General features: G+C 42.9%; 1 protein-coding gene across 3 annotated transcripts in view; it reads left to right on the top strand.

Moving 5' to 3' along the window:
* The window catches only part of UBE2H (ubiquitin conjugating enzyme E2 H), a 122042-nt gene extending 97414 nt beyond the window's left edge, over positions 1-24628 (top strand). For all 3 annotated transcript variants that reach the window (XM_032761725.2, XM_032761727.2, XM_058426671.1), the window contains 2 exons: positions 18139-18267; positions 22357-24628. In XM_032761725.2, the coding sequence (XP_032617616.1) occupies positions 18139-18267; positions 22357-22481 (254 nt within the window). In that variant the 3' untranslated portion in view covers positions 22482-24628. The remainder of the gene's footprint in view (positions 1-18138; positions 18268-22356) is intronic.
* Positions 24629-25966: the final 1338 nt, after the last annotated feature.

Genomic DNA, 25966 nt, shown 5'->3' with positions numbered 1-25966 from the left:
TGCAACCTTTTAATGGTCTGAGGTAGGTAAGACTTCTTAGTCCAGCCACAATCTGCAAGTTACTTTTGCCAGATATCCTTGAACTAGATTGGTAAATGAGAATCACAGAGAAAGGTTGGTCACCAGCAGAACACAGTTAATCCTTGCCTCCACCTGATTGTGCCGTTCAAAAATTATTTTCTCTACCTGGAATATTCTCCCCTGATCTTTGTGTGGTTGGCACCTTCTTCACCCATCTCACATATTACTTCCTCAGAGCAGTTTCCTTTCCCAGCCCCTCCATCTGAAATCATACCCCTCCATAGCACAGCACCCAGTTGTATATATACTTTTCAATTTTAAAATTATTTTTTAATAGATAGAAACAGAGTTGCACTCTGTTGCCCAGGCTGGAATGCAGTGGTGCGGTAATAGCTCCCTGCAGCCTTGAGCTCCTAGCCTCGAGCCATCCTCCCACCTCAGCCTCCCCAGTAGCTGGGACTATAGGCGCATACTACCATGCCTGGCTAGTACCCCGTTTTCAATAAGCTTCTAAAACCGGTATTTATTATTTATCTTATCCCCTTGGATTGTAAGCACCATGAGTGGGCACTTTGTCTTGTTCTTGTCTCTCTCTCTCCACACACACACACACACACACACACACACACACACACGCACACACACACACGCACACACACACACACGCGACTGTTAACAGTGCCTGGTGCACAATAAGGGTTCGACTATTTGTTGTCTTAATGAGTGAATTAATCATGTCCAGTACTGTTTAACAAGAGAGTTTTAGGGGGAGATGATGGCATATAGTTGAGGCAACAAGAAAGAACCTACACTCCGAGCTTGATTAAATGGATTCCTTTTAAGATGGTTTTTTTGGTAAAAATGTCTCATGGCAGGCTGCCTGGAATATCTGATGTAATGATGTGTTTTCTTAAACTACATTCACATTTTAAAAATGTACATATCAAAATACTGCAAGCTGGTTCCAATTACAATGAAGTAAATTGATGTTTAGTTTTGCTAAAGCTTTTACCATTGACCAGAAAAGCTTTGTGAAAGATGTTTGCTGACTGTCAAGTACCTCATGTCTCAGAACAGGTTTTTTAAAAAAATAACAGTTTCACTGAATTATAATTCACAGACATGCAACTCACCCATTTAAAGTGTGTAATTCAGTAGTTTTTAATACATTCAGTTATATGCAGCCATCACCACAGTCAATTTTAGAACATTTTCATCACCTCAAAAATAAATGTATTTGCCCTAGGCAACCATGAATCTGCTTTTTGTTTCTGTGGATTTGTCTTTTCAGGACACTTCTTAGAAATGTAATTATATAATATGTAGTCTTTTGTGACTTTTTTTTTTTCACTTTGCATGATGTTTTCAAGGTTGATCCGTGTTGCATGTATTGGAATTTCTTATGGCTGAATAATATTTCATTGTATAGATAAACCACATTATTTGTCAGATAATAGACACTTGGGTTGTTGCTGTCTTTTGGCTATTATGAGTATTATAAATATTTGTGCACAAGTTTTTGTGTAGACATGTTTGCATTTCTCTTGGGTATATACCTAGGAGTGAAATTGCTGGATAATATGTTTAACTATTTTGAGGACTGATAGACTACTTTCTAAAGTGGCCAACATGAGTAAGATTTCATCACATTTATAAAATGTTAGTGCATGTTCTTATATTAGCTTGCAAAGCATTTAGTAAGCAGCAAGAGTTAAACCACGTTGGTCCAAGTGAACTGAAAGCAGACTTCTGTGTTACATGTGTATGAGTTACTGAACATGTTCCGTAATACAGGAGTGTGAGCACACTAACAGGTAAGTGCAGGAAAACAAGAAGAAATATTTTCAGAGTATAGTCAAAAGTATACTGAGCATGGGAGAATTGTTTTGACATTTTGCTCAAAACTATTTCTCAAGAAAATTCAACATTTCTTTCACGGAAAGTTTTAGGAACAGGTAAATACAATTATATAAAGTACCGGTAGAATATGTTCATTCAGATGACCTTGAAGTGTTTTTTCAGACTTATCTGGTCTTGAGATCTGAACTGAATTTTTATTAGAAACTGTTAAAGCCTCTGGCATTGAAGGTTAGTTCATAATTGGTGAGTTCTGAATCACTTCATTTCCTGCAGTGGTTCCTGAGAGAATCTTAGTTCAAAGGACCACCCCCGCCAACCCCCGCCCCGCCAAAAAAAAAAAAAAAAAACTAACACTAAATAACTAATAGGAGAAAGTTGGCGTGTCAACATAAATATTCAACTGAAAAGCAAAAGGCTAAGCCTGGCACCTAAAACTTGTTTCAACACTTTGCTCTGCTGTAGATTCGATGAGGGAGCAGGGAGTGGATTGTGAAATTTCCTGCCATTTACCTTGCCCCAGGACATGTACTGTTCTGTGGGTATACATATTTGTAGCATAACAACAGTTCACAGTTGAAATTTCAGATGTGTGTTAATCATAGCCTGATATTAAACAACATTTATGTTAGCAGTAAATTTAGTCCTCTGTCCCCTCACACCCCTCCCTGCCATTGATTTCTGGTAAGCCAATTGACTCATTGCTTCTGTTCTTATCCTGTTTTCTGTTTGCCAAGTGTATGTGCAATTTGTTTATTCAGAGTTCAAAATTGGTATAATTGTGGTTTACTCACCCAGTAATTTTTAATTTTGTATTATTTAACCTTACAAGAGAGCTAATTATAGTGAGGAATCGGATTAATTTTGTAAAGATGCTTGCCATCAGTATGAAGTTACCAAGTATGAAGTTATCCTTTATTGTTATGACATTAAACAGAAAGTAGCAGATGACCAAAGTGATTGATTTTGGCTTCCTGCATGATAGCATCTTTTTTTTGTATCCCTTCCTGCTCTTCCAGACAGCAGTGACAGAAGCTCTGAGAAACATAAAATGTAGCCAAGGGGATCTGGATTACCATTTCAAAACAAATTAATTTTAAGGACTGATAGGAGAGTTCATTAAGCCACAGGTAGCTTTTTAAGCACTCTTCTATTTTCCAGTTTTCCTTTTTTTCTCCAAAATATATTTTATCTATAGTTGGCTTATCACCCTGCACTCCTGGGGGCTCAGGTGCCTTCACTGCAATACAGCTTTAATCTCTCTCATCCCACCCTTCTGGACCAGGCATGCTTGATCCCTGCAAATGTATTTCTCTCTCCAGCTTTCATTTTACTCATTCTTTGACTGACTTAGTAAATTATTTATATGATGAATTAAGTTGTAGGCTGGGCATGGTGGCTCATGCCTGTAATGCCAGCACTTTGGGAGGACGAGGCGGGCAGATCACCTTAGGTCAGGAGTTCGAGACCAGCTATGACCAACATGGAGAAACCCCATCTTTACTAAAAATACAAAATTAGCTGGGCGTGGTGGCGCATGCCTGTAATCCAGCTACTCGGGAGGCTGAGGCAGGAGAATCACTTGAACCCAGGAGGCGGAGGTTGCAGTGAGCCCACATTGCGCCATTGCACTCCAGCTTTGGCAATAAGAGCAAAACTCCATCTCAAAAAAAAAGAAATGTGGAGAAGTGAGGTGGAAGACAATTTTCTTATGAAATTGGGCAGTTTACATTTTCACTCTTAGGGTTGCTAGCCAGTGTACTGGATACTTCTACTCTTATTTTGCTTGGGAGAAAAGTCAACATTTGGGAAAAGTCTTCCCCTAGAGTTATCTGGGGAGTTAGTAACAGGCAAATGAAATTGACTACAACAGAAGGAATACTTCAAGGGCTTTGAGATTAGGGAAGATATATAAAATTTCTTTTTTTTTTTTTAATTTGAGACGGAGTCTCGCACTGTCGCCCAGGCTGGAGTGCAGTGGCGCGATCTCGGCTCACTGCGAGTTCTGCCTCCCGGGTTCACGCCATTCTCCTGCCTCAGCCTCCCGAGTTGCTGGGACTACAGGCACCTAAAATTTCTTTTACCAGGCATTTAGAAATTTAAAATACAAATTTAACACTTATCCCATCCCCTTTTCAGTTAGATAGTCTGTGAATCTTCTCAAATAATTCAGATTTTGGCAGAAGGTATATCTTAAAATAATGCTTTATGCTGGATTAGTGCATGTTGTTTCTAAACATTTTAGTGTAATTACACAGATAAGAAATATATGTATGTGTCTGCATGGATGATTAATTGGCCAACTACTATTTGAACAGCTTGAGAACTTCAATATTGATCTGTCCATGTTGAATCACAAACGTCATCCTGCCTTTGGAACAGCTGGATGTCATTATTTGTAGACAGAGGCCAAGTAGAGCAATTCTGTCCAGTACTATTGGGATAATGTCACTTGTTGTACATAATAAAGAAATGTGCTCAGTTGTGGATTTGCGCTTCAACAGTACTTAGCTAGCTCCGTGACCAACCTTCTTTATCTGTCTGCTTGGAAATCTTCAGATGTGGTGTATGTGGCTCAGGAGTCTAACTAGTTATATACATAAAAATGGAGTCTTACTGGCTTTGAACAACTTAGTGGACATTCATTAAAAATACCACACTCACTGGTGGTCAGCTTTAAAACCATGGAGTGGTCCAGGCTTTTTGGATCGTGGGACATGAGCCAGCCAGGGTATGGCTCTGAAAGACAGCCACAGCTATGCTCTACTTTCGTAGGGGCTCTGATTTTAGGGCTTGTTTCATTCTTGATTATATGTAAATATAACCTTGATTTGTTTTATCTTCATTCACTTATGATTACTGAGTTATAAAGTCTTCCCAGTGTATGGACACTTGGCTTGTAATTGCAGGAAGTTACCTCTCGTTATTCTTTTCTGATATTAACAACTAAATTATTGTCTAGTAATTACAAGCTTGAATAGTGAGTTTTAGTATGACAGCAAGACCATCCAGCTAGCTAATTACACATTAACTGCCCTCATTTCTGGAAGGTTAATAATAAATCCTATTACCATGTTTTAGCTTACAAGCTCTTAAAGTAAACAGGGTCATAAGGTTTGAACTAGGATGAATTACCTCTAAAAAACACCCAAGTAGACGAGAATTGTTTTGAGATTGACAGTGCAACAAGAGCAGTGTTTCTGATGAACAAGAGCTTGTTTTCTTCATTGTGATCTATGCAGTAGCATTTATTTTCTTCTGCAGCTCTCTGAAGTTTAAATATGTTGGGGGGAAAGGGGCTACAATTAGGCAATGAATGGGAAATTACCTTTTAAGCGGGTTTGGAATGCTTTAAAAACAGTCCATGTCCTGTAACTACACACCTCAGATTGGTGACCTGGTAGCCTGGCCCTCAGCAGAATGTGGCTGGTTTTCCCGGTTTCAGCACCCTGCATCCATCTATCCCTCTATCTTCTCTTTTCTCGTCTTTTCTCTCTTCTCTTTCTTTCTCTCTCTTTCTATTTCTCTTTTTCTTTCTCTCTCTCTCTCTCTCCCCCTCCCCCCTCCCTTCCCCCTCTCTCTCTTTCTCTCTTTCTTTCTTTTTTGAGACAGTCTTACTCTGTCGCCCAGGCTGGAGTGCAGTGGCGCAATCTCGGCTCACTGCAACCTCTGCCACCTGAGTTCAAGCAATTCTCCTGCCTCAGTCTCCCAAGTAGCTGGGATTACAGGCGCCTGCCACCGCACCTGGCTAATTTTTGTGGTTTTAGTAGAGACAGCATTTCACCATCTTGGCCAGGCTGGTTTTGAACTCCTGACCTCATGATCCACCCGCCTCGGCCTCCCAAAGTACTGGGATTACAGGTGTGTGCCACCATGCCAGGCCAGCGCCCTGCATCTTTCATATTGCCCTTTCCCACACAGCACAGGAATACCTGTTTCTAGCTTCGAATACTTAAAAAGCAAAATGCTACTACTAAGTGCGATTTAAATGTATTTATCATGTATGTTGCAAACATTCTTTGAGTGTTTGAATTCCTACTAATTGTTCTTTTTTTCTTTTTTTTTTTTTGAGACAAGGTCTTGCCCTGTCACCCAGGCTGGAGTGCAGTGTGGCTCACTGCAGCCTCAACCTCCTGGGCTCAAGTGATCCTCCTGTCTCAGCCTCTCAAATAGCAGAGACTACAGGCGTGCACCACCACACCAAGCTAATTTTTTATTTATACTAGAGATGGGGGTGTCACTATGTTGTCCAGGCTGGTCTCGAATCCCCTGGGCTCAAGTGATCTGCCCACCTTGGCCTCCCAAAGTGCTAGGATTACAGCCATGGGCCACTGCACCCAGCCACCTTTTTTGAGAGGTAGGAGGAGGGAAGAGTTTGGTGTGTTTTTTAAGCATCTCACTTCTTTTCAGATAAGGGAGGTGTTTTCACTTGTTTTTGTTTTTTATTTTGTTTTGTTTTGTTGCCTGCATGGCCCTGTTCATTAAGACTTTATCTTTAAAAGATCCCCATGGACTAATATGAGAAGATATGTGAATCTACTGAGCTTAGACTTTTTATATATTTTATCCACACATGAGACCCTCTCAGTTAAGTAATTGTATGAATTCTTTAATATACCTTTTAGTATTTGGTGGCGGGTTATATTATCTTATTTGCAGCTAGTTAGCCTTTAGTAAACTAAGTGCAGCATGGTGAGCCCTGTGGCCAGTTGGGCCTGAGCCACAGCACTGCAGGAAGTCTGTCTGGTGGGTTGCTTCAGCTCGCCACCTGTGCGCCCTCAAAACAGCTGGAGAAATGGGCTTTTTGTCACTGAAGTTGAGTTCAAGTTAATTATTTTATTATTTTATTTCATTTTATTTGAGATGGAGTCTTGCTCTGTCACTCAGGCTGGAGTGCAGTCGTGCAATCTCGGCTCACTGCAACCTCTGCCTCCTGGGTTCAAGCGATTCTCCTGCCTCAGCCTCCCAAGTAGCTGGGATTACAGGCGCCCACCACCAAACCCGACTAATTTTTGTATGTTTAGTAGAAACAGGATTTCACCATGTTGGCCAGGTTGGTCTTGAACTCCTGACTTCAAGTGATCTGCCCGCCTCAGCCTCCCAAAGTGCTGGGATTACAGGCATGAGCCACTGCACCCGGCTCAAATTAGTTATTTTAGAGGATATTACTTTTAATCTCAAAACTGTTTCTTTGAAGTCTGCCTGCCTATCCGATTGGTTGTATTGAAGTTTTCCTTGAGGGGCTGTCTGTCATCTTTTAGGGTCCTCTGTTTGCAAGTTTTTTTCAAAAATAACAACTGCTTAGTTGTGTGCAGTGTAGGACTCTTTATAGGTTTTTGACTACTCTTCCTTTCTTATAGGATTTCACTGTCTTTTAATGTTTACAGACTGCAAGCAGGATAAAATTAAAACTTCAACCATTATTAATATTGCTGCTTTGTAGGAGGTGGTAAAGGAGTAGAAGGTAAAGATCTGTTAATTATGGTGTCTAATACACCCTTGAGGAAATTCTGTTAACTCCAAATTATTAAGTACCTAAAGAAATCTGGAGATCTTAATTTATTTGCCCTATTTCAGGCCTTACCAAAAAAAAAAAAAAAAAAGGTACCTGGTTTTTGTACATATAGTAGGTACCCACCACCACCACCAAAAATAGTTGTTGAATGAATGAGATTTTATGGTTGGCTTTATTTTGAGCACATATTGTAAAATTCATGACTTGCGTGGCAGTTCATGATGAATTCAATACAGTTCCTAAAGTCAACCGATGGAATTTTGAAAGGTCAACAGCTGCTTTTCTCTAGTAGTCAAGGATGTGAATAACATGGGTGAAATTCCCAGGAATTTCTACTATAATGACCAAAAGTGCAGGGAAAGAGATCTATGTAAGTCACAGAGGGAATCATCAGTACTAGACAACAATTGACTTGCGATTTTTGTCCATCTTTTCCTCTAGGTGTGAACAGGGTTTTTCTTTCAGCCCTGTTCCTTATTGAATTACAGAACAGATAAATACCTTAGACAGTAGTGACTATCCCTGTGATTTTTCAGCTTGGAAAGCCAGGAGTCCTCCGCCAGAGGGGAGAGGGATGATGAAAGAAGTTTGGATAGCATGCTTCTGGAGGATGCAGATTGACAAATAATCATTGTACATATTCATGGGGTACATAGTGATGTGTTTTTTGTTTTTTGTTTTTTTGTTTGAGACAGAGTCTCTGTCGTCGAGGCTGGAGTGCAGCAGCGTGATCTCGGCTTATCGCAGCCTCCACCTCTCGGGTTCAGGCAGTTCTCCAGGATGCAGAATTTTGATCGAGGGCAAGAGGAACTTATTGTTTGTGGGAAATGATCTAAGTGATTGTTTTAGGGAAACTTTCTCTGATTACAAAGGCGAGAGTACGGAGCCTTTAAGGCCATTTAGTAGATGGCTGCCCTGATCCAGGGCTGGAATGATATATTGGTCTTGACATAGTTACACGCCAGGGGAAATAAAAACTAGAGACATTTCTGGGAAACTGAGTGAGTACATGGAAGAAAGGAAGAACACCTAGCCAGATTCCTTCCAGAGGCTTGGAGCCTGAGAGCCAGGGCATTAGAGTCAACCTACTCCCTTCATTAGGTGAAGGGAATAGGTTTTCAGGAAAATAATCTTAGACATTTAAAGTTTGGTAAGAATATAAGACTAGACATATGAAGGACCAGTTATATAGATTTGGTAGTTACCAACATAGACTTCTTACTTTTATTTCTTTTTAAAGAGACTGGGCCTCAGCTGGACACGGTAGCTCACGCCTGTAATCCCAGCACTGGGAGGCCAAGGCGAAGAGGATCACTTGAGCCTTGGAGTTTGGGACTAGCTTGGGCAACATAGAACTTGCCTCTGCAAAAAAAAAAAAAAAAAAAAAAAAAAAGAGAGAGAGACTGGGTCTCACTGTGTCATCCAGGCTGGAGTGCAGTGGTTGTGATCATAGCTCACTAATTTCAAACTCCTGGGCTCTAGTGATCCTCCCTCCTTAGCCTCCTGAGTAACTGGGATTACAGGTGCAAGCCACCACACCCAGTAGACTTATTTCTTTAAAATTGTAGGATGGCCAGGCGCGGTGGCCCACGCCTGTAATCCCAGCACTTTGGGAGTCTGAGGTGGACGGATCACCCTGAGATCAGGAGTTTGAGACCAGCCTGGCCAACATGGCAAAACCCTGTCTCTACTAAAAATACAAAAAATTAGCAAGGCGTGGTGGTGTGCACCTGTAATTCCAGCTACTCAGGAGCTTGAGGCAGGAGAATTGCTTGAACCCAAAAGGCAGAGGTTCCAGTGAGCTGTGATTGTGCCACTACACTCCAGCCTGGGGAGATAGAGCGAGACTCTGTCTCAAAAAAAAAAAAATTATAGGATGATGGCCTCCCGGGGTAAGAGTGTACAAAGCTAATTAAAATGCAAATGCCACAGAATTTGAGCCGCTGTGTAGGATGTTGATGTCTTTCCAGATAAGTTTTTTGTTATTTGTTTTCAACAAACAGGATGTTGGGCTTGTGGGGGACAGGTAGTAGAAGTAGAAAGGGGATGGGGTAGGTGGGTTTGAGAACGGAAGAATGGCTTTGATGGTTCTTGGCACTTGGCACCACTTGGTGGTGGTTTCTGAGTTACAGCATATATTTTTCAGTATTAAGTCCGAAAAACAAATGAATATTTAGGTAAAAGTCTCCAAAATGACTGCCTGTGTGCTAATTGTGGTTCCCAGTGAGGCAGAGCATGTCAAGGTTTGGGTGTCCACAGGATTTTAACGTGAAGAAAGCAGTGTATATTACAATTGTTTTGAGTGGGGGGTGGTAGAGAGAGAGTCTTGCTTTGTCACCCAGGCTGGTATGCAGTGGCATCACAACATACTGCAGCCTTGACCCACCCACCTGCCCCTGACTTGAGCAATCCTCTCACCTCGGCAACTACTGAGCACCTACTCTTCTGAATAGTTGGAACCACAGGCACATGCCACCATGCCCAATTATTATTATTATTATTATTTTGTAGAAACGGGATCTCCCTGTGTTGCCCAGGCTGTTCTTGAACTCCTGGGCTCAGGCAGTCTTCCTGCCTTGGCCTCCCAAAATGCTAGGATTACAGACATGAACCACCTTGCCCAGCTTGAAATTTTCCATTTATTTCAAACGAAATAGAGGAAAGAGAAATAACTTGTGGTCACTGGTTCATAAATAGCCAAGAATAAAACATGAGATGTGTGATTCATCCCCTCTTGTGTTTTCTCCTTCAAGCCCTGCACCATCTCATTGTGAGTCACCTGGAGTAGGGCGATTTTACTTTAAGAATTGGTACATTTTTGGCCGGGCGCGGTGGCTCACGCTTGTAATCCCAGCACTTTGGGAGGCCGAGGCGGGCGGATCACGAGATCAGGAGATCGAGACCACAGTTAAACCTTTTGTCTACTGGTGCAGTTTGAAGTATATCTTATAGTCACTTTTTTTTTTTTTTTTGAGATGGAGTCTCGCTCTGTTGCCCAGGCTGGAGTGCAGTGGCGCAATGTCGGCTCACTGCAAGCTCCACCTCCCGGGTTCACGCCATTCTCCTGCCTCAGCCTCCCGAGTAGCTGGGACTACAGGCGCCCGCCACCACGCCCGGCTAATTTTTTTTGTATTTTTAGTAGAGACGGGGTTTCACCATGGTCTGGATCTCCTGACCTCGTGATCCGCCCGCCTCGGCCTCCCAAAGTGCTGGGATTACAAGCGTGAGCCACCACGCCCGGCCTATAGTCACTTTTAGTAATGTGTGTTACTTCCCTGTAAGGAATAGCAATGTTATACTTCTCCTTTTGCAGTGAAGAAATTGAGATGTAGAAAGGAAGAGACCTGCCCAAGGTCAAAGAGCAAGTCAGTGGAAAGCCTGAGATTAGACTTGTGGTCTTTTAGATTTTTCATCTGTTGTTCACCACTGAGAAGGCAGGTTTCTGTTTGCTGGAGACAGTTCAGCCTAATGGAATTTTCTCTGCCAGATGTCCACATTGTGTTAGGTGATGATTCTAACCATCCTCTAATACCCATTATCCTCCAAAGTGGCCCTTTAGTTCCCCTCCAGAACAGATCTGCTTTTGACTGCCTGTGGTTTGGCACACCTCTGCCTAGAGATAACAGTGGTAACAGCAGTGTGCAGAAAAGAAAGAGGGAAGGGTCAGGGAATGTCACTAAACCAGAGTCAAGCTGTTAGATGCGAACATTTTCTTGCACAAAAGAACCTACGAGCAAGTGGCCCTTTCCTTCCCATCTATTCTTTGGGGATAGTGGATCATGGGCCAGGTAGTATTTCCTGAATGCATTTTGTACACAGATGTCTGTATCACACACATACAGATCCATCCAGTCCTAAACCAGAAGCCCTGGGGTAGGTATGAAGCTGCAACCTTAGGATGCTAAGCAAGTTTTTGGAAAAACTCCACAGGTAATTGTGATGGACAAGCAGGACCTAGGCTTAGCCCAGAACCACTGCTCTAGACTAAGTGATGCTGCTTTTGACGATAAGTTGTTATGATTTGGGAGTCTCACTCCATTGCCCAGGCTGGAGTGCGGTGGTGCAATCTCAGCTCATTACAACCTCTGCCTCCTAAGTTCAAGTGATTCTCCTGCCTCAGCCTCCCAAGTAGCTGGGATTACAGGTGCCTGCCACCACACCTGGCTAATTTTTTGTATTTTTAGTAGAGACGGGGTTTCGCCATGATGGCCAGGCTGGTCTCGAACTCCTGACCTCAGGCAGTCCACCTGCCTCGGCCCCCCAAAGTGCTAGGATTACAGGCATGAGCCACTGTGCCCAGCCTGTTTTTAAATATTAAATTTGAATATAAATTATATGCCTAAACTGAGATATGAGTGTTATAATTTTAACATTAATATAAGATCAAACTGAAGAGTCAGTGCTAATGAACCACATTTTGGTTCTAATTGAGTCTAAGGCAAAAGTAAGAGCTGTTTGCTCATCATAAACCATATACTCAGGGATCTTGGGACTTCCTTTAAAAGTTAACACAGCCGGAAATGGGGTCGGCTGACTGTACTCTACAGGTTTAGGTCAACTGTATCTGGCTCTCTTCCTTTAAAAAAGTTGAAATTTAATGTTTTTAGATAAAGATCTTTGACACGTTTTTATCGTTATCATTATCAACACATTTTTATCATTATCATTATTGACACATTTTTATCGTTTTATTATTAACAAAAATCTAGGGAAAAAATGTTCTTTATTTTTCTACAGACGAGTATCTTTATTCTTGATTTATAGTTTATCTTCTCTGCCAGTGTATTTATCTTGAAAGAAGACTTTCTGCATATCTGCACCTTTGAGAGATGCTCCTTTCAGAAGCACCCTCAGGAGTAATCACTATGTTAGCCACTTGCAGGAAGGCCTCATTGCTTTAAGATGGCCAGAGCCATCCTGGCCTCCCGAAGTTGTCATCTTCACCCAAAACTGGGCCTCATGTGTTTCCTTTTCTGCTCTTCTGTTATACAGGTGTGACTCAGCACATCTGTAAAATGGATCAAAAATGTGTTAATGCAGGAAGATGGTAGATACAGGAAGGAAGAACCAATAATTAAGGGTTCTTTTATTTGTTTGGAACAAATTCATAGGCAAAGCCTTTTATTGGTAGCTTGAGGAAACTTAAAAGTAGTAAGAAAGGGTATAAAATCTCTTTCTGGGACACGCAAAACTCCTAGTTTTATAACACGTTGTCTGTGATATTTCTCTAGCCCTGAAGCACTTCTGAACATTACTTCAGAACATAAAACCTGTGCTTTGTTTTTAAAGGTTTTCGTTGTTATGTAATAGCATCCAGCTGCTAATCCTTTTGAGCAGCACCTGTAATAATATGGCAGGAGGAGCCTTCCGTTCACTGTGTGCAGGTGTCTGCGGGTTACCTCCTGCGGTGGAGCTGCGTGAAAACAAGCACACCACCTCTGTGAATAGCCACAGAAACACCTGAACGTCCTTTGCTTAGCATGCTTCTTTGCACTTGTGAGGGATTCTTTGGGGAGGAGGGTGATCATCTCTGATCCATGGATTTAGCTTCCCTGCCAACGATGGTGTGCGATTTTGACCCAGAGACATGGGGAGCTTGCGCCTTCGTGAAAGTTGCGGCAGTGTGTGTCTTATCCATTAACAGAGGCAGCATAGTGGATGAGCTCAGGTTTGAGTTCCTGATCCATACTTAAGCTCTGTGTGCCTCAATTTCTCCATCTGTAAAATGGTACCTACCTCATGGACTGTAGTGAAATTAAGAGTGCATATGCAGAGCATGGAAGAGTGCCTTGCTTGTAGTAAGCACTATGTAAGCATTAACCTGCCATTACTGTTAATGGGCCGGGCGCGGTGGCTCACTCCTGTAATTCCAGCACTTTGGGAGGCCGAGGTGGGCAGATCACGAGGTCAGGAGATCAAGACCATCCTGGCTAACACAGTGAAACCCCGTCTCTACTAAAAATACAAAAAAATTAGCCGGGTGTGGCGGCGTGTGCCTGTAGTCCTAGCTGCTAGGGAGACTGAGGCAGGAGAATGGCATGAACCCTGGAGGCGGAGCTTGCAGTGAGTGGAGAGCGCCACGGCACTCCAGCCTGGGTGACAGCAAGACTCTGTCTCAAAAAATAATAATAATAGGCCGGGCGCGGTGGCTCACGCTTGTAATCCCAGCACTTTGGGAGGCCGACGCGGGCGGATCACGAGGTCAGGAGATCGAGACCACGGTGAAACCCCGTCTCTACTAAAAATACAAAAAAATTAGCCGGGTGTGGTGGCAGGCGCCTGTAGTCCCAGCTACTCGGAGAGGCTGAGGCGGGAGAATGGCGTGAACCCGGGAGGCGGAGCTTGCAGTGAGCCGAGATTGCGCCACTGCACTCCAGCCTGGGTGACAGAGCGAGACTCCGTCTCAAAAAAATAATAATAATAATAATTACTGTTAACGTAACTATTGTTTAACTCTTCCCTGCTCTGGGATCACATTCAGTTGTAAAACTACTGCTTTTTGCTTTTGTTTTTGTTTTGTTGTTGTTGTTGTTTTTGAGGCGGAGTCTCGTTTTGTTTTTGTTTTGTTGTTGTTGTTGTTTTTGAGGCGGAGTCTCGCTCTGTCACCCAGGCTGGAGTGCAGTGGCCGCGATCTCGGCTCACTGCAAGCTCCGCCTCCCAGGTTCACGCCATTCTCCCGCCTCAGCCTCTCCGAGTAGCTGGGACTACAGGCTCCCACCACCACGCCCGGCTAATTTTTTGTATTTTTAGTAGAGACGGGGTTTCACTGTAGTCTCGATCTCCTGACCTCGTGATCCGCCCGCCTTGGCCTCCCAAAGTGCTGGGATTACAAGCGTGGGCCACCGCGCCCGGCTTGTTTTTGTTTTTTTGAGATAGAGTTTTGCTCTTGTTGCCCAGGCTGCGGTGCAATGGCGCAATCTGGACTCACTGCAAACTTCACCTCCTGGGTTCAAGCAATTCTCCTGCCTCAGCCTCCCAAGTAGCTGGGATTACAGGCACCTGCCACCACACCCAGCTAATTTTTGTATTTTTAGTGGAAACGGGATTTCACCATGTTGGCCAGGCTGGTCTCAAACTCCTGACCTCAGTTGATCTGCCCATTTCAGCCTCCCAAAGTGTTGGGATTACAGTTGTAAGCCACTGCGTCTGGCCTGTAAAACTGAATTTGCTTACCGTTTGGCATTTTCTACCACTGCCTTAATAACTCATCCACCCAAGGATAAAGATAAGAAAATAAAAACATTTTCAGACTTTTCATGTTTTATTGGATATTTCAAACATATACCAAAATAGAAACGACACATTTACAGGAAAATGCTATTTTTATTTTATTTATTTATTTGAGACAGGGTTTCACTCACTTGCGCAGGCTGGAGTACTGTGGTGCAGTCGTGGCTCACTGCAACCTCCACCTCCCCAGGTTCAAGCAATTCTTCTGCTTCAGCCTCCCAAGTAGCTGGGACTACAGGCGCACCGTCACGCCCAGCTAATTTTTGTATTTTTTAGTAGAGACAGGGTTTCGCCGTGTTGGCCAGGCTGGTCTCGAACTCCTGGCCTTATGTGATCCACCCACCTTGGCCTCCCAAAGTGCTGGGATTACAGGTGTGCGCCAAAAATGTTGATTTTTAAAGGCAAAAGAAATGTCATTTGAAATGTGAAAAGTAGAAGTTACACACCTGTTGCCTTGATGTAGCTTTTTAAAATGTTCGTCTTATGCATACACACTGTACATAGTTGTAATTCTAGAAAACATACCATTTTATGGCCTTTCTCTACCCAGCATTCAAGTATAAGCATTTTTTTCATTGAAAACAAATAGTTTTCAATGATTTTGTACCATAATAATTGTTTCTCTTTTTAAAAAAATTGTAAATAAAACATCGGTGAAAATCTTACTGCAGATAGTTTGGGGGTTATCTAGGAAGGTGATTTTTGTTTTGCTTTTTTGATTAGGAGTGTCAGCATTTCTTTCGTGGTGAGAACCTTACTATAAAGTGGCTCTTTAGGACTGTTCTGAAGTCAGCCTTATGAAGGTGAAATAGACTGATGAAATTACCCCAAGTCTGTGGCTTTTGTTATAAGGCAGAGCTGCTCAGTGTCAATACCTGGTGTGTGAGAACAGGACGTGGTAGCTGTCATGGGACCCTCTAGCCCATCATTATCTAGACCTGCACTGTCCAATACAGGATCTACCAGCCATGTGTGGTTATTTAAACTTAATTAGAATTAAATAAACTGAAAATTAATTTCCTTATTCACACTGGCCATATTTTGAGTGCTCAATAGCCAGTTGTGGCTAGTGGCTATTGATTTGGATGGGGCACATATAAAACATTTTTATGACTGCAGAAAGTTCCGTTGAGTAACAGCTCTAGATTATTCTCTTAACTGCTCAGCTTCTTAACCTTACAGTGATAAGAGCCACCTCTTATAGGTAAGATTTTCTAGAGCAATGTTGGGCAGACCTTGGGTACTTGTTTTTGTATATGTAGTTTTATAGGAATACAGCCACATCGATTTGTTGACCTATACTCTGGTTGCTTTTGTGTTACAGTGGCAGAGCTGAGTTTCGAGTAGTTATGACAGAGACCATATGTGGCCTGCAAAGCCTAAAAGTATTTGACCATTTACAAAAAGGTTTGCCTGCCCCTTTTATCTAGATCAGGGTTTCTCAACCTCAGCACTGCTGACATTTTGGTCTAGATAATCCTTTGTTGTGGGGCTGTCCTGTGCATTGTAGGTGTTTAGCAGCTTCCCTGGCCTTCACCCACCAGATGCCAGTAGCACCCCTTAGATATGACAACCAAAAATGTTTCCAGACATTGCCAAATTCCATGGGGAGCAAAACCACCCCTGGCTGAGAACCACAAATCTCAAGCAATGTGGCTTGGCAAAGCATTCATCTGTAATACTGCAGAGGAGCCAGGCACGGTGGCTCATGCCTGTAATCCCAGCACTTTGGGAGGCCAAGGTGGGCGGATCACAAGGTCAGGAGATCGAGACCGTCCTGGCTAACACGGTGAAACCCCATCTCTACTAAAAATACAAAAAATTAGCCGGGCATGGCGGTGGGCGCCTGTAGTCCCAGCTACTCAGGAGGCTGAGGCAGGAGAATGGCATGAACCCCGGGGGGGCGGAGCCTGCAGTGAGCGGAGATCACGCCACTGCACTCCCTGCACTCCAGCCTGGGCGACAGAGCCAGACTCAGTCTCAAAAAAAAAAAAAAAAAAATACTGCAGAGGAGCGCCCATTGTTAAAAGCAAAATTGGTTGAAAGAGCTGACTAAATTAACGAATAGTTTTTTATGCTACTTAGTATACTTCAGCATTGTCTCCAGAAACAGGAATGTTTTATATAAAACATGACAAAGCAGCTGGAGTGTGGCAGAGACATGGAAGCATTCTCATGTCCTTCCATTTCTCAGGGGGGCCGCAGTTCACTGAGGAGCAGAGAGTGGAAGTTACAGCATATCTGAGCTGTGGGGCGTGTGGGTTGTGTTATACCCAGGTTCTTGGGGCCTGCTTTTCTAAAACGCTGGGTAACTGCGGGTGTTTGTTGTTTGCTAACTGTGTGTAGATATCATCTGTGTATGCCTGGCAAGAAAGGAGTTAATAAATGTCACATCTATAATCCCAGCACTTGGGGAGGCCAAGATGGGAGGATCACTTGAGTCCAGGAGTTCAAGACCAGCCTGGGCAGCATAGGGAGACCCTGTCTCTATTTAAAAAAAAAAAAAAAAATTAGCTGGGCATGGTGGCACATGCCTATAGTCCAATTTACTTGGAAGACTGAGGCTGGGAGGTTGGCTTGAGCCCAAGAGTTTGAAGTTGCAGTGAGGTATGATCACACCTGTGCACTCCAACTTGGGCAATAGAGTGAGATCCTCTCTCAAAAAAAAAAACTTTTTAAGTAAATGCAGTAGATTGGTGCTTATCTGTCTTATGAATATTTGTAGTTTTATATGGTCCATATAGATTCCTATCCTCATTACCCAGAATAATCGGAAAATTGGTTGTATTTACCTCCATTAGAAGTTGCAAGAATTGAATTAAATGTCAAGTCCTATAAAATTGTGTTCAAGGCTGAGTGCAGTAGCTCACACCTGTAATCCCAGCATTTTGGAAGGCCAAGGCTGGCAGGTCACTTGAGGTCAGGAGTTTGAGACCATCCTGGCCAACATGGTGAAACCCCATCTCTACTAAAAATACAAAAATTAGCCAGGCGCGGTGGCAGGCGCCTGTAGTACCAGCTACTTGGGAGGCTGAGGCAGGAGAATCGCTTGAACACAGAGGCAGAGGTTGCAGTGAGCCAGGATTGCGCCACTGCACTCCAGCCTGGGCAACAGAGTGAGACTCTTGTCTCAAAAAAAAAAAAAAAAAACTGTCTTCAATTCTTTTAAGACCCAGCATTTGAATATCTTTCAGAGTGGGGTGTTTTGTAAGCTGTAGAAAATGGCTGTGTGAAATAGCCATATAAATAGAGTGAAATAGAATTGGGAAAATTGTCTTTCAAAGTGAATGTCAGGTATATCTTTATCTCATTCTTCAAATTAAAATTAAACTTAAAATGTTTAAATTGGTATTGAATTGAATGTGTAATACAAGTCACATGTAATAGAGCACACTTGTATGGAGAATCATCCCTGTGTAAATATCTAAGAAGGTAAGCAGCTTGACTACTGAATGCAAGTGAATTTTAGGTGAACTTGCATTTCCTGTGTGTGACATGTTTGTTTGGTTTTTCAGATCTTACCAATATATTTGAGTCCTTCCTGCCTCAGTTGTTGGCCTATCCTAACCCCATAGATCCTCTCAATGGTGATGCTGCAGCCATGTACCTCCACCGACCAGAAGAATACAAGCAGAAAATTAAAGGTAAGAGGGTGGGTAGTTTAACCTGGAGACAAAAGAACTTAAATCTGTTGAGCTTCAGTCATTAAAAGTCCTTCTTAAATTACTTGGTTCCTAATACTTTTTCTTAGGCCTAAAAAGAGACAGCTGTGGGCTGAAGTAGTGCTCACCAACCTCGGGTGGTGGTAGCACCAGTTTGCTCATCCTTTACGATTTAGAATCCTATTTTCCCATTCTTAAAACAGTTTACATGCTGATGGGATATGAGTTTCATTTAAATGAAGATAAGTTTACAACTGGCCATGGTGGCTCACGCCTGTAATCCCAGCACTTTGATAGCCCGAGGCGGGCAGATCACAAGGTCAGGAGATCGAGACTAGCCTGGCCAACATGGTGAAACCCCATCTCTACTAAAAATACAAAAATTAGCCAGGTGTGGTGGCACACGCCTGTAGTCCCAGCTACTTGGGAGGCTGAGGCAGGAGAGTCACCTGAACCGGGAGGCAGAGGTTGCAGTGAGCCTAGACTGTGCCATTGTACTCCAGCCTGGGTGACAGAGCAAGATTCTGTCTTTAAAAAAGAAAAAAAATCTAAAGCTTCACCTGGGTTCATTGGATTTTCCATTTTACCTCTGTGTATGTTTCAGAACTTTCATAGTGAAAAGTCTAGATACATGAAGCTCCACCAAGAAGCAAAGGAATTCAAAGTTTGTGAAATAACTGCTGTTTTTAACCAATGGCAGGCATTAGTATCTAGCCAGTTTTTCACATGATGGGCCTATCTGCATAGCAGTCCAGAATGTTGGCTTCCTCAAAACGTGTGGCCTCTCTGAGGTACATTTGCAAGAAGTGGCAGTAGAAGTAATTTACCAGAGCTTGAATGTGCAGGTCTTCACTCTGAAATGTGCAGGTATGAGGCAAACAGGGACTATTCGTGAAACAATAGCTTTTCTTCTATTTGTTTTCTAATGCTTCCTCCAAGGTCTCTATAGGGTATTGTTTGGAGCTGTTGTTGAGATAAAGCAGAAATAAATTTACTGTAATTAATTAGATCTCAAGTGCTTTACAAATTAATATCTAATTAATGTAGCAAAATATATAGCTAAGCAAACATGTATTTGAAGAAAAAGGCAGTCAGTTTCAGCCAGATAAAGTGCTGTTATGAGACTATATTAAAATTTTGACATAGGAATCACTTAGCAATGTCTGCAAACCACAGATATCTTGGAGCAGAGTATATTTCTCTAGTTCACATATGCATTCTGTCTCAACAATTTAGCAGTAGCCCTGTTTCAGTACATATCTGCTATAGTCCCATTTACAAAAAGAACCGAGCCTACATTTATCTTAGAATGGCTCACCCCAGCGTACGGACCCCTAGCCTTCGGAAATGTTCATGTTGGCTATCATTTTGTCTTCCTTAGTAATCTGAGAAAATCATGGCCATCAGACCTGAGTTCACCCCCACTTCCTACTGTGCCTTGATATCTTCTCCCTTCCCCCTGCATCTTTTCTTTGTTCCTAACTATGGGAAATAAAGAAGAGACACCCTTCCTCATTTCTCAAACTCACTTCCACCACCATCCTGTGATCTTGTTCCCCCAACCCCCCGCCCGCTCCCAGTGCAGTCTTCCTCCTCCACCCCATCAGAGGTCTCCCTGTTTCAGAAGCAGTGATCTGCTCCTGTGGGCTCCATTAGGAGTCATGCTGTTTATTCCCTTTCATTTTCAAACTTCTTACGTCCTCACCTTAAACTCCTGTAGTTTTTTTCCCCTCCTCTGCTTAATCTGTGCCCTCATTTCTTCCCAATCCTTTGGACTCTTCTCAAGTCCCATTTTGCTGGACCTTTCTGCAAGTGTTACATTTTACCCTCATCTTTCTGGAAACTTCTCATTCCATTTCCTAAATGTGATCATTCACTTAGGACTCGGTCCCTGGACTCCCTCTCTTCCTTTCTCATTCCTGAGGAGCTGTTTCACCTCTCACAGCTTCAGTCAGTCCCCTCCAGGGAGATGATTTCTGAATGTGTGTCTAGGCCTGGCCTCTCTCCCAAGCTGCTGCTGGACATTTCCATTTGTGTGGCAGTCACCACCAACCCAACACACCTAACACAGTCAGCGTTCATATTTAGTTGGCGCTGTCTTATAGTACATGTTTGAAAACGTGTTTAAATATTGGATAGCCTGTAGCACTGGGCACCATTGGAGCTGTCTAAAGCTGTCACTTCCCTGCTCAAAACCCTTTGCTGGGTGACATCTTTGCCTGGCATTCAGGGCTTTCTGATACTGAGTGGAATCTACATCTTTGCCTTTACTCTTTTTTTTTTTTTTCTTTTCTGAGACGGAGTCTTGCCCTGTCACCTAGGCTGGAGTGCAGTGGTGTGATCTCGGTCCACTGCAGGCTCTGCCTCCTGGGACCAAGTGATTCTCCTTCCTCAGCCTCCCGAGTAGCTGGGATTACATCCAGCTAGTTTTTTGTATTTTTTGTAGAGATGGGGTTTCACCATGTTGGCCAGACTGGTCTCGAACTCCTAACCTCAGGTGATATACCCGCCTTGGCCTCCCAAAGTGCTGGGTTTACAGGCATAAGCTGCTGCGCCTGGCCATAGTTCTCTCTTAAGGTTGTGTTTAAACATCCCAGCCACTTACTTTTCAACAAAGCAAAGCCTTTCCCTGGAGTGGCCTCTCCTGTGCCATAGTTGCCGTTTTTCTTCCGTAACTGCTTCCCTCTGGTGACACTCAGCAGCTCCTTCCTTTTATCTTCCTCTGTTTCCTCCTCCTCATTGGTGACCTTGCTCTTCCTTTCTCTCTCTCAAAGGCCTTGTCCTAGTAAGTACTTAATATGCATTTGTTTCCTTGAATACATTAAAGAGGGCTGATAGTATCAAATTCTAGTGTCAAAAAAAAATGTCAATATTTATCTTCTACAAAGGAAGACGCAAAATAGCCAACCCATTAGAGGTTAAAAATAAAATTGTTAAAGTTTGAATAAACATTTCTCTCACTCTAAAATGTAAATTAAGATAAATTCCTACCTAATCATGGGCTACTTTAATCTCATCAAAATCATTAGCATAAAATGTTGTTATAATGAATTTGAAGGGCTCTAAGTCTCAAGTCTGCAAACCTTTTCTGTAAAGGACCACATTAGCCAGATGTGGCCTTGATCACACATTCTGTTTATTATTTTTTAAGACAGTCTTTAAAATATAAAAACATTCTTAGCTAGGCCCTATGCTAGTTATTCAAATCTGGTAGGCCCATTTGGCCATTCAGCTTATCTTCCTATTGCAGTGAGTCCCTGCAACTATAGGAGGAAAAACAAAGCCACAAGGGTGTGTTTTTGTGTAGTTTGCATTTTGAATAGGTTTCTGTCTTGTCTTTTCCTATTGTGTGGAGGCTGTTCACTTGAAAACAGTATGCACTTAGAGTTTTTAGGAACAAGTTTGTTTATTCGGCAGTTCTTAAAAGCAGTTTCAGCAGTCTTATTCAGCCTAGGGTTCCACCAAGGCTGTAGCAGCGGAAATCTACCTTCAGGTAAATTATACATGGAAAAATCACTCAGAGCCGAATGGTGTCTCCATATAGCAGCTTAGTCCTGAGCACATTGAGCGATGGTTTTTGCCAACTGCTTCAAAAACCTGACAGGCAGGATCTGTTTAGACTAAAATCGATTCCTAAAATAATAGACCTGGGCTGACTAATTATATAACTGCAGATCTAAAAATGATGAGGGATTTCCTTATAAATTACTATGGAATCATGACTGGTCCTGTACTATCTGGGAGTTGAAAGAAAGCGTGGGGCTCCCATTTCCCCGGTCCCTGAAGAGTTCTTGGGGTGCTGCAGCGCACGTATTCCCCTGCAAGCTGAGCCTGCTGTGTTGCTATTCCCAGTACCCCTTCCCTCAGGGGGCAAAATGCAGAAACCCTGTCCCAATGAAGTCTCCCTATGGGATTCTCCTTAGCTGTAGTGATCATGATTACTGTCATCTTTGTCCCCCCCCGGTGTTCAAGGTAAGTTTGAACGTCCCCAGCCTTGCCAGCTTTTTGGGGTCGCCAAAGCACATGCCTGCCCGCTCACTGCCCTTGTTGTCTTTCTCCCACCCCATGCAGAGTACATCCAGAAATACGCCACGGAGGAGGCGCTGAAAGAACAGGAAGAGGGTACCGGGGACAGCTCGTCGGAGAGCTCTATGTCTGACTTTTCCGAAGATGAGGCCCAGGATATGGAGTTGTAGTAGAAAAGGCACCTGCTTTTCAGAAAGACTATTATTTCCTAACCATGAGAAGCAGACTATAATATTCATATTTAAACAAAGCAATTTTTTTTATTACTAAACAAGGTTTTTATGAATAATAGCATTGATATATATATATTATATATCACCCTTTAGATCTTGATTTCTTGGTCATTTCTCAGCCTGAGGTGCATAGCATATTCCCACATTCCATTTGGTAGCAATATGCGGTCTGAATGCATGCATTCATGAGTCCATGTGGCCAAGTCAGCCTGTGTGCTACTGAACTGTCAAAGGAAATAGCCGCTCTGATAGGTAGATGTGAGTAAAAAGAACAGGAAAAAATCGCTTCTTTTATTGATGGTTCCAAAGAAACAAACCAAACCAACCAGCTCTTGGATGTGAAGATAAAATAGTGCTTTTTTGAAATGGAAAGGAAAAACTTGGGGAGGAAGAGGCCTGCTGTGGGGGCATTGGAGCCAGCCACATAAGAATCAGAGCTGCTCCTTCCTGTGAATCCTAGGTGGCCCTATGTCTTCTGTGGAGTTACAGTATAAAACAGGGAGCTAATTAGAGTATTAAAACTTAAAACCATTTTTTGACTCTGATTTTAAGTACATTTTTTTATGTCAGTTCCTGCCCTTCACACTACCAGGCCCTGCAGCCACAGTGTTCTGTTGGAGAAACTTGGAGAAGTGTTTTCTGAAGCAGTTCTTTTTCTTGGGGTAGAGCGTATAATCCAGACTTGTTTTTGAAAGGACAGCACAGGAGGAGAAAAGTGACTGGGACGATGCTTCCTCTCATCCAAAACACATGCAGAGTCACATCCTCATCCTAGTGTTTGGCAGTTTGAGACCGCTACCCTGAACTTAAGAGCTTTAAATGTGAGGGTTGTGTTTCTGGGGGGTTATTTTTTTGGTGTGTGTGTGTGTGTGTATTGTGCTTAGAAGGGTTGCAGATTTCATCTTCACCTACCAAGAGGTGGCCGCCTCCTTGGACAAGCCGCTCATGGACCATTAGACTTGAGAAGAAGACCCATGTGGTGACTGCAAAGCACTGGGTACTTGCCTTCACGTTTTGGTTTGGTTTTCCCTTTTTCTGCTGCTCTTGGCAGCAGCCTGGTCATCATCTGCTTGTGGGAGTGGGAAATGGGTATTTTAGACCCAACACAGGTCCTAAATTTAAAACAAATAATAATTGGAACAAATAAAGGTTCTTGTACCCAGAGTGATCCTACATGGGAAAAACAAACCAGTTTTTTTTAGAGAGTGACCGAGTAGGAAGAAGGGATTCAGAAATATGATGTAGTAGAACATGCCCTGCAGGAAGAAAATGTTTTCTCTCCTGTGTATGTTAAGAGGAAATCAGTTTAAAATGCCTGCTAATCAAATGTCAACTCAGCTAACCATATGTCCAGGTTGCTGCAGAGTTTCTTTCAAATCTGAATGTTGCCTGCTGAACTCGGAGGGGAGTTTGGAGAAATTTTATACAGCAGCTCTGTATTCTTTTTTTGCCGCAGCCAATAAGATAATAGCAGAATTAGCCAATCCTAAAACCTTCTAAAGACGATTTTTGAGCATCCCACTGGGATTATTTAATTTTTCTTTTTGACGTGTGTTTTTAGTTTAGAAGTGCTGTATTCCACGACGTTTAAGTCAGTGAGGTTGGAAGATACCCTATCTTTTTTATTCAAAAAGCACAATCAATCTTTTGTTTGAAAATCTATATAAAGTACAACTTGCTTTTAGCATGATTATTTTCCTAAATAAAAAGACAAAGAATTTACTTACTTTATGTTAATTACGGGCATGAAACAAAAGGTTTTCTTTAAAAAAAAAAAAAAAAAGTGCAGTGATGTAGGGCTGTGGTTAGTTAACCGTACTGAGTTATCCATCTAGCATCTGTGGCTTGCTGGAAGGGTAGTATTAACTATTTAACATGTAATGGTGTACTTCACTCTTACCTAGCACGCTGTCTTCTCATTGCTTTGGGGGAGGGAGGGTCTCTGCTGGCACTGTCTAACTTGCTTACCTGCTGACTTTGCAGTTTGCTTGTGCTATGACATTTATTGTAGGTGCTATTTAGGGTAGGCTTAAAGTGCTGGGTGGTGATTTGAGTTCAAACAATAAAAAATTGTATTTTTTCAATATTGTATAAACAATAGTGTTCTAATTACCTAAAAAAAAATAATGACCCGTTAAAAATTGCTTTTGATCTTGTCAAAAAACTGAATAGACCCCAGTTTCGGGAAGGTGTGTGAGCAGTGCCATGACTCTGCCCCTTACCTAATCCCACATCTCTCTTATGATAAGACATTGGCTCGCCTCTGACCAGAGCCCCAGCACCAGAGAGCCGAAGATGCAGAATTGTCAAATGACCTGCTGGGGAAGGTTGTAGGAGTTAAGCAGATTTGAGTGTGGCTGCAGAGAGAGAGTGTGTGTGTGTGTATGTGTGCACACGTGTGAGTGAGCGAGAAAGTGTATGTGTGTGTCCATCTAAGTCTGTATGATGAAGGTGGGATAAGGCTCCTCTGTTAGCGCTGGAAGCTCCTGTAATTGCCGCATGGATCCCACTGTGCCCTCTTGTTCTGTGCAAGTCTGTCCTGTCTGGGCACTAACGTTGGTCCCATGCATGTTTACATTCTGGGTGGGGCTTTGCCTCTCCACTGGGAAACTGACTTTTGCTGGGTTGAACAGAGTCCCTTACGCTTTTTGTCCCCTCCCTGCGTCTGGGAGAGGTGGGAGTAGGAGCCCAAACACACAGGTACAGAAAGATCTGGAAGAAGGCCTGGCAGTGAATCCAAGGATTCTGGGCCCCCAACAATAGATGGTAGCATGAGTCTGGAGCCAGGGGTGTTTCACCACCAAATGCCTTTCCAGGCTGCCCTTCCAACACTCAGAAAAGCATCCAGATCCCTGGGCAGAGGCTCTATGTTCTTGGCTTTAGAGGTTGGTGGCAGCGGCAGCATGTCAGAGCCACTTCTGGCGGTTTCCCTCCCCTTTTTAGTGCCCATAGGTTTTGGATCCTCCCTTGTGTTTTACCAGCACAAGCCATTCTTTGCCCCTGTTCACATAACTGAGCTCAAGCTCTTGCCAAACACCAACGAGCAAGATGGTTGCAACCTGGAAACATTGAATCCACCACCTTTGGGCTCCCTCTGGAAGCCCCAGCACCAGGGGCTTGTGGGCACAGGGTCAGTGGTAGCCATCTTAGACACTGGCATTTGGCTTTGTCTTCAATCTCATCACCCTCCTTGAGGTTACTGTGCAGTTTCAACCAGCATTTTATACTAGTGAGGTCATTATCAGGAGTTGCCATATCATCTCTCCAGTACCTAACATTTCTCATCCACTTCAAAAGCTGTTCTGACTGCCAGCTGGCTGATCTAAGCTCCTGAGGAATGTCTCAAAGGAATTTTTCTCTCCAGAGGCCCCCTGAAGTCCTAGTTGGCATTGGCCTAGCACATGCTTTATGTTAGGCCTCCC

Source organism: Hylobates moloch, unplaced genomic scaffold (assembly GCF_009828535.3).
Source record: "Hylobates moloch isolate HMO894 unplaced genomic scaffold, HMol_V3 SCAFFOLD_1, whole genome shotgun sequence".
Classification (NCBI taxonomy): domain Eukaryota; kingdom Metazoa; phylum Chordata; class Mammalia; order Primates; family Hylobatidae; genus Hylobates; species Hylobates moloch.
The sequence above is the reverse complement of the archived record's forward strand: the minus strand, read 5'-3'. Positions and strand labels throughout refer to the sequence as shown.